Source organism: Mus pahari, chromosome 2 (assembly GCF_900095145.1).
Source record: "Mus pahari chromosome 2, PAHARI_EIJ_v1.1, whole genome shotgun sequence".
NCBI lineage: Eukaryota > Metazoa > Chordata > Mammalia > Rodentia > Muridae > Mus > Mus pahari.
Genome location: NC_034591.1, coordinates 17311853 through 17320755, shown reverse-complemented (window position 1 = coordinate 17320755; position 8903 = coordinate 17311853). Strand labels below are relative to the sequence as shown.

The following is an 8903-nucleotide window of genomic DNA, read 5'->3' as shown; positions in this document are numbered from 1 at the left end:
TCCAGGACAGCCAGGGCTATACAGAGAAATCCTGTCTCGAAAAACCAAAAAGACAAACAAAACAAAAACAAAAACAAAAAACCAAAAAAAACCAGAAATGTCTTTTGGGTAGAGGTCAGAGTTCATGTTTGTTGAAAAAAAAAAACTGTCCCTCATCTTGTGAGCCACTCACATTTCCATTTTGTCTCAGTGGAAAATATAAGGAAGATGATTGAGATGGCATCTATGATTATGAATCTTTGAATGGCCAGGACTCTGGGCCATAGGCACAAAACAGAGCAGAAACTCAGTAGTGATTTCAAACTGTGTCTAATTACAGTGTAACTTATATGAACATCTGGGATGTTGAGGGTTGTTCTTATGTAGCTCCAAATGCTCCAGTGATTTTCATAACAGGACTATCTTTAAGCCATTAAATAGCTTATCTACTATTTGTATCTGAATAATGCTGACATCCTCTAGCTGTCGGCATTAATATCTGCCCGATGTTATTAAGAGGAAAGGTCAACCTATCTGTCTTTCCTCCTATCAAATAAAAATTCCAATTGACTCATTATGATAAGGAAAATTCACATTAATTAAAGATGGCGTTGACCCCAAAAGTTCAACTATATTATAGAAATCCTACTTTAAAATTGCTCTAGTTATCATGCCATTAAACCCATAAATTAGAATTCTTCTGGAATATTCTTTGCTTCGTACCAGTGTGTTCCAAACTTCTCTCTATACACACTTATCTCTTCTCACCACAGTTAGAGTGGTCTGAATCACACACTGTGCACAACCTAGCCATGGGCTCTGTGCTTACTTTTTCATTTAAGGGATGGTTTACTTTGAAATTTTTCTGAGGCATGCACAGTGTAGCATGCAGAGCTATCTACCAGGACTCTTCCCCAGGTCATGGCATTGTTCCAGGGCAGCAACTGCTAGATAGGTGTTTCATACTGAGCTCCTGTTATCTATATCTAGTTGGCTTCCGTTATATTTATTAATTGCTTATGAACTTACAAACAGATTGTTAGTATTTTTACTATAGAAAAGCTAATGTGCAGCTTTGTGGAACTTGTAACAGAATGTCTGTCATATGGTTTATATGGAACCTGTTATGGTTCTCCCATCTTCACTTAGAATCCCGCTGTTACAAAAAATTGTTTATTTTGACAAATATATTAATGTCTTTTACAACCTCATCCAACTGTCACTTTCCTTGCCATATTACATGTAAGGAACAAAACAGTTCCTAAAATTATTTCGAATCATTTTCTTGCCTGTTTGGAGTGATGAATAGAAAGTTTTTTTATAGGGTATTAATTTTTTAAATTGACAGATAAAATTGTATGAGTTCACTATGTAAAATGTAACTAGAAGACAGTGTTAGGAAACACAGATGTCCCTCTTCCTTCCCTCTACCTACAGGGACATTTCTAATGCTCCAATGGAGGAAGTTGCTCCTTCGGGGAAATTTCCTGACACTGAACTTAGTATGGATCAGCTTCCCCTTGAAGCAAGAATTTTTTCCTTTCAGATGCTTAGCACTAGCCAAATGGCCAGGTCTTTTGATTGCCCTGAACACTGAGCTTGACTTGAGACAATGCCAAGCTTGTCCCCTCTTGAGATCAGCCCCTTCCAAGCCCTGCACATGCCCCACCTGAACAGGTGTGGACAGGTACTGCAAACTCCCTCAAAGTCCAGTGTGAGTAAGTTAAGTATGCGCCAACGCCAGGGATGAAGAAACTCAAAATCCTGGAGAACATGTTCCCTTCTGATTGCTCCTGGAGTTCATAAGAAACCAACCCAGATCAGATCCCACTCTTCAAAGATAGCCGCATCTCCAGGCTCTCACATAACACTGCCATTCTCAATGAGGATATTTCCTGCAGCTGTTTTTGCTGCTGTTTTTCTGTGTGAAATACTAAATGGTAGTAGAAGAAAATTGGCTGAAGACTGAGATATGATTGAGTGCTTTCTGGTGTTGTAATAAAGATCAGTACCTGAACATTAGAAAACCTTCCATTTGGAAAAATCCCATCATGAAACAAGCCACCAAGGCACAACCATAGCCATTAAGGATCAGAAGAGCATTCTTTCAGTGAAGTCCCTGCTGAGGCCACAGAGAAAGATATATATCATGACTCTCAAGGCTGTTTTCTTCTCACTGCAGCACATGAGAACTCTAACACCCCCTCTTTCTTTCTTCAATACAATAATTATTTCTCTCTTCACCAATTAATGCAGAAGAAAACTTACTGAATATATAAGATGTGTCATTTATGGTATTAATGGCAACCACTGCTAACAGTCACATAGTATTTTGGTTTACCGTGAGCTTTTCCCTTCACAGTTTGTCTGAAGAGTGGAGAAGGGCTGCATCTCTGGTTACCATTACTTACCTGGTACATGATGTTATGTCCCCAGTCTCTGTACTAGGAACAGTCCATACATCTAAGATTGCTCCCAAAGGCAGAGCGCAGTTAGTTACTAGCTCTGCATTTCCTGGTCTCTGGCTTCTGCTTGGCAATGATGTAAAGGGATGTGGGCCAGCACACGCTTTTCACCTCGCCGATAGGAGAGTCACACATATAGATAAGTGAAAAATACCATTTTCAGATCTAATAAATTAAGTATATTTCTAGTTCCTTTCCCAGAACCATTATAAAGTTATTGTTGTTGACAATTGATGATGATGATGATGATGATGATGACGGTGGTGGTGGTGGTAATGATAATCTTTATTATTTGTTTCGGTTTTATTTGTTTGTTTTTGATGTTTTGTTTTGTTTTGATATAGGGTCTCTCTTCATAACCCTAGCTGTCCTGGGACTCACGATGTAGTTCTGACTGGCTTCAAATTCACGGATATATCCACCTGCCTCAGTGTCCCCAGTGCTTGGATTAAAGATGTTCACTACTGCACCAGGCTCCTTAAAATGTTCAAGGTATCCTACGGCAACAAAATAGTCTACATTCATCACCTTAATGTATCACTTCATGTAGCATTTGACACTCTACCTGACTTCTGATGCTACCACATTAAAGTGATTAAATAGCCAGGCATACAAGCTAGTTAGCTAGCTTCAAATTAAGGTTAAAGAGTGTCTAATAATCAGATGCTACATTAAGTCTTACCTTGCATATTTAGAAATTTTCCCTAAAGGTTATTCTGGGTGGTTGAACTATAAATGTGGAAAGCTTATGCAACATTAAAGAGCACTAAAAGGGGGCTGTCCCAAGCTCCACAATCTCAGAGAACACTTAGTACATCATGTACTCTGTCACATTTCTTATATCCCCAAAAGTTAAAAAATAAAAATGAAAAACCTAAAACCATGGTGAATACAGCATTCCTCACAAGTAGCTCCTAGGTCTCATCTCATTTCTTTAAAATTTATAAATACAATTCACATAATTCTCAATTGATCTCTCATCATAATTGATTATTTTATTAATATAGTTGATTAATAACTGAAACCAGAAGTAAAATAACAAACTCCAAAGGCTTTTAAAGGCATAATACTTAAGGATATTTAAATCTCTGGATGAAGAAAATCCCTTCATACGCACTGCAGTACAAAGACAATCAGGGCATTTTAATGGTACGGAAATGAAAATGGAACATTTCATTCGTGTCTGAGTACATGACAGCACGTGTCGCTGCTCCAGAGTTCACCATGTTATCTACTGTAGGAAAAGCAAGAGGCCACAGTGTAAGATCTGAAGTTTATGGTACTTCAAAAGTGATCACTTTCCCCAAAGATAGTTTTCTTTCTTTATTTTTATTTAAAAATACAGTTTTAGAATATAAATCCTCATTAAAATACGTGCTTTTGGAGAAGTATTCACGAACAGCTCTCAGACCTTTGAGAAATAATCTAACTGGAATCACCAGTCTAAATAGGTCATTTAACTGAGAAGAATTAAAATTAGCAGTGTAGGGTCAAGTGTTTCCCTGAGACATATGCAGCCTGCCTGTCTTATTCTCTTCAAAGTCAAACCAGAGGAATGTATCGTGAAGAAGCACAATGAAGAAGTCTACTGAACATCTCAGTTATTCTGCTCCTGAAATGTCAATAAAATTAACGACAGTAAAAAGACACAGAGCAAGGGATGTATTCAAGCTGGGGAGGGCTCTTGGTGTGCAAGCAGGGTGACAGGGTGCTCGCTCCTGCGTCTCACACACAAACTTTCACAGTAAATGCAAATGCAATGCAGCAAGACAACCTCAAACAAGCACTCCAGTCCATGTTAAGCTTCACTTCTTAGATGAAACTAAAAAGATCAAGAACCTCTCTGGATACGGATATAGATCCCAGCACTAGAAAACTGGGGTGAGTGTACCAGGAGTTTGAGGCCAACCTGTGCTGCACAAAGGGACCCAGCCTCACAGAATAACAGGAACTTTAGTATGTCCCAACATCTTTAAGCATTTCCTCATCTTACACATTCTGATAAGCTCAGTAATGGAATCTCTCTTCTCCCAGAAGCCTTCAAAATATAGAATAAACATTCCCTTAAGACTAAGATACTTAAATCAAGATGATAATAATAAGTCATAAATAAAGATGTTTAACTGCTGGAGACATTCAAGATCCCTCCATTCCAAAGGGCTTCATCAATGTGTCAAAAAACAAGGAGCCTTGACTTTAGACTGGAAGGCAGGAGAGGTGACAGAACAGAAGTGCAGTAAGCACAGGTGTTGTTTCAGGACTCCTCAAAGCGACCAGAGAAGGCACTCCTCATTCTTCCTTAATTGAAAGTAACTTTGATCCTGGCCGCTGTGGGGAAGGAAGTCCTTTCATATTCCTCAGCTGGCAACAGCACACTGAATAGAGGAGAGATCACTGGTGCTAATGAAGCCAGCTTTCTCTTCACCTGCTTTCCTAACATCCTTTCCCCAAAATGAGGTCTTGAGAAATCCCCATTCTCTCAAGACCTCTCTGTCTGTTTAGAGATGAAATGGAAGGACCTTGGCTGACAAGGAGACGCTGGAGGTGTGGCATCGAGGAACTGCTAAGGAACACTCTACTACGCTACGTTTTTTTTTTTTTTCTTTTTAAGAAAACCGGGGGTGGGGGGTGCCTAAACAAAATTAGGATTTACTCATCACCAGATTGATGATAAAATATTTATGGTTGCCAAAGACAAATTTAAATGCTTCCCCCCCCCCCTTCCTCCCAACACTCACACACCCTGAAGCAAAGGCAGAAATAAAGCCAGGGAAGGGCAGAACAGGTTGGCTTGCTTCTTCTACTACAAGGTCTCTAAATCCTCTTTTCACCGGCTTGTACCAGACTCCCCTAGTCCCCAGTGCGCGCACATAAACACACACACACACACACACACACAGAGAGAGAGAGAGAGAGAGAGAGAGAGAGAGAGAGAGAGAGAGAGAGAGCCCAGCCTCTAAGTGGCCACTTCTCCGCCCCCCTACCCCATCATTAGTTCTGAGCGGACTCTGCCCAACAACCGCTCAGCCTCCAAGGCGTCCCTCTGGGTGGCGTCCCTAGCATCCAAGAGGTTCAGAAACGCCTGGGGACCTGGCGCCAGTGCCAAGGTTGAGGAACCTGGGGGTTCCTCCTTCCACGCCTTCAGCCTGAGAGAGGATTAAGTTGTCCCGGACTGACAGAGCTCAGGAAGCGGTCCCTCCCACTTCAGCCTCTCCCGAGCTCGGACACCCAGGGGTCCCCCGCCTCCGTGGAGGTGAGCGCGCACTCACCGGAGGTGAGCTGCATCCAAGCACAGATCTTGTACACGGTGGCTGTGTTGCAGAAGAAGAAGAGGGTAAAGCAAACGATGCAGGCGATGATGAGCATCATGGAGAGGCCGATGAAGAAGGAGGCGGCTTTGAAGGCGCCCGAGGGCAGCGTGGAGAAGTCCGTGAAGCTACCCCTGCAGGTCAGCTCCCTGGAGAAGCCGTTGCCGATGCAGTAGTGGAAGAGCCCGAAATAGCCGGCTTGCGGGGTGTCCACGCCGTCGCCGATCCAGTAGGGCTGGATGAAGCACACCACATTGACGATGGCAAAGCAGATGGTGAAGATGGCCCACAGCACGCCGATGGCCCGCGAGTTCCGCACATAGTTGGTGTGGTACAGCTTGGCAGCCTCCTGAGCCGGGAGCATCGCGGCGGCGGCAGCAGCGGCGGCTCCGGGCATTCTCCCCCTCCTCCTCCTCCCAGCCCTCCGCCTCCCCCGCCTCTCGGCGCGCAGGAGACACACTCGCCGAGTGAGCGGCGCGCGTTGCAATTCCCCTGCCTCCGCCTCAGCCCAGCAGCACCAGTTCTAGAGTCTGCATCCTCGCTCCCGGAAGGAGGGCGGGGGAGCGGGGAGCACCCCTCCGGCTCGCCAGGCACAGCCTCCCGCCCCCCTCTTCCCTCCCTCCTGAACCCGGCTCCAGCCCTGCTTTGCACCCTCCACTCCTCTGCTCGTTGCTGCAGCTGCTGCAGCTGAAGCCTGCGAGCCCTCACGCCCCCTTACTCTTCATCTCGCCTTTGACCCTCTTTCCTGTGGGCTCTGCTGGTGCCCCAGGGCACAGAGGATCCCGGCTACCAGGAGGTGCTTCTTAAGTGTCAGGACCCAGAGAAGCAGACATGGAGTTGGGGGAATCTAAGAGCGCGCCCACAGGAATCCTAGAGGCACTCCCTGGATGCTGGAGGGTGTGCTGCTGGCCATGAGGCTGATCCTGAGCTTTTCATCACCGCACAGGAACGTGCTTTGACCTCTTCATCTCTGCAGAGAAAAAAGAGGCAGCCTTATGGCAGGTGTAGGTGAGAAAGGAAGAGAGATGTGGCTCTGCCAGGGGAGGCATCCCTGTCAAAACCACAAAATTGCCCCAGGCTAACTCTTAGGTGACCTCAGGTTGTCAGATAGAGACAGGAGAAGTTGGGCAGAAGTCTGTCACACAATAACGTAGACGTCACGCCTGGAGGGTGGTCCTCTATTGTTTCTCGTCCCACTTTTCCACTATGCAACCAAATGAACTATGGCAAATGGAAACCCCAAGCTTCGCTTGAAGTCAAACCTTTTTCTCTCCCACGTTGCTTGCAATAGGTGGGGCCTGCATGCACAGAAGTAGTTATTACAGAATTTTAGAGTTTGTTTGAAAACATTGGATAATTTGGCAGGTGTTTCATTTATTGCACAAATACTCATTGGCAGCTAGCATGTGCTAAAGATAAAGAGGGTGGCATGGGATGAGTGCCTTAACAGTGGAAGTATTTCCACCTACAAGCGAAAGCTCCAGTTAACCAGAGAATTGGTTTCAGTGTAATTTCCCTGGATTGTCTGCAAACAATCCCTTGTACAGTTACTGTGTACTTTGCACTGTCCCCTTCTCTCATTTACTTTCTCCATTCTTGCCACTGCTCTTTTTTACAGTCCTTTCAAAATGAGTTGATCGTTGCTATCTCTATTTTTTCTCCTGCCGTCGGTTATTGTTTGGTTCCTTCTAAACTGTATAGCAAACCGACAATGCTCAATTGCCGGAATAGATTTTGGTACAAATAATCTTAAACTCTTTGAACGCAATGCTTCATTCTTTGAGCAGATGAAAGAATGCACCCATAGACTTCCATCCAGAAGTCTGTACTATGTAAATTACCCTTCAGTAAAATTGGGCCCAACGTGTAAATGATGGAGATTAATTAAGCTCTTGATATGATACCCTGAGGATGTGCAATTATGGGGGGTACAGGAAAGGGAGGGGCCTTAGGATTAGGGACACAGAAGGCAATGAAGGACCTTCTGCGGCAACTGTGAACGGTTTGAAGGCATGAGTGTTAGAATTACACAGGAGCGTTTCCTCTGCATTCAGCTGCGGAATTACAGTTCAAGATCCGTGAAGCAGAGTTTGGAAAAGAGAACATCGTTAGACAGATCAGGAAATGTGGTTGCTGAGGTAAGCCAGAATTCCTATCAAGTGTAGCTAAAACATTTCAGAAAGCCTTTAAAATATCAAAGCGATTTAGGACAGATGCAGAAGGTGACCTAGATGTGGACACATTATGTCTTTAAAAATATAACTCAAGGAGATATATCTTCTGTGTGTTTGGTGGTAATGAAAGGTCAGAACTTCTGTTAGGTTTCATTTCAGAACTCCCCCAAGGCTGCCGGTAAATCAGCATTTTAACTTGGGAGGAAGAAGAGAAAAGAAGATGGTAATAAGTTTTGTAGGGCCAGTTGGCAGGCAGTGTGTCCTAGGGCAGAGAGGGCTTCAGGCAAGAAAGCACAGTAATTTCTAGTGACTCTTCCAAGCCTTCAATTCCCCTAACCCTGCTTATATAAAGTGGTCTTTCTTTGAAATCAATGCCAAAACAAAAAACAAAAAAACAAAAACAATAAAACAACAAAAACAAAAAACAAAAAAACTTTACTGTTCCTGGGGTTGAGTTTAGAGGTTGCTGAGAAGAGAAAGCTGAGAATCAAAAAGACTGTTTGTATCTTGATGCTTAAATTGCCTTCCAGGACAAAGAAAAGACTGGCGAATGACTCAGACTCAAAGGTTGTGAGTCAAAGAGCTTTTCTATTTGAGGCACGCCAAAGGAAAGGCTTATTCGTATTCCAGGTTTGGACTTGCCTCCAGGTTTCGTGCTCAGAATCCCTATACCAACAAGCACATTCAGAGGTGTCCACTCTAGTCAACAACCACCGAGAGCAGTCCAGAATTGGCACGCTGTTAGTTTAAAGTACTCCTGTGCATTCCCCCTAAGAAGTCATCATTTTCCCCTTCAAGTTAGGATCAATAAGACATGAACTAGACCATGTCAATAGACTTCCACAGTGTCTTGTACTATAGCAGATTTTCAGGCTAAAGTAGGGTCCTCCAAGACTCTAAGAACTACGGATGAGCCGGAATGGTAAGTTCCACAGTAGGCGTGCCATCCAAGAATGAGTGCTCTAACATTCTTCACA

At 43.7% G+C, this 8903-nt stretch overlaps 1 protein-coding gene across 3 annotated transcripts in view; it reads right to left on the bottom strand.

Moving 5' to 3' along the window:
• The window catches only part of Lhfpl3 (LHFPL tetraspan subfamily member 3), a 509869-nt gene extending 503585 nt beyond the window's left edge, over window positions 1-6284 (bottom strand). For all 3 annotated transcript variants that reach the window (XM_021191045.2, XM_029533698.1, XM_021191044.2), the window contains exon 1: window positions 5714-6284. In XM_021191045.2, the coding sequence (XP_021046704.1) occupies window positions 5714-6149 (436 nt within the window). In that variant the 5' untranslated portion in view covers window positions 6150-6284. The remainder of the gene's footprint in view (window positions 1-5713) is intronic.
• Window positions 6285-8903: the final 2619 nt, after the last annotated feature.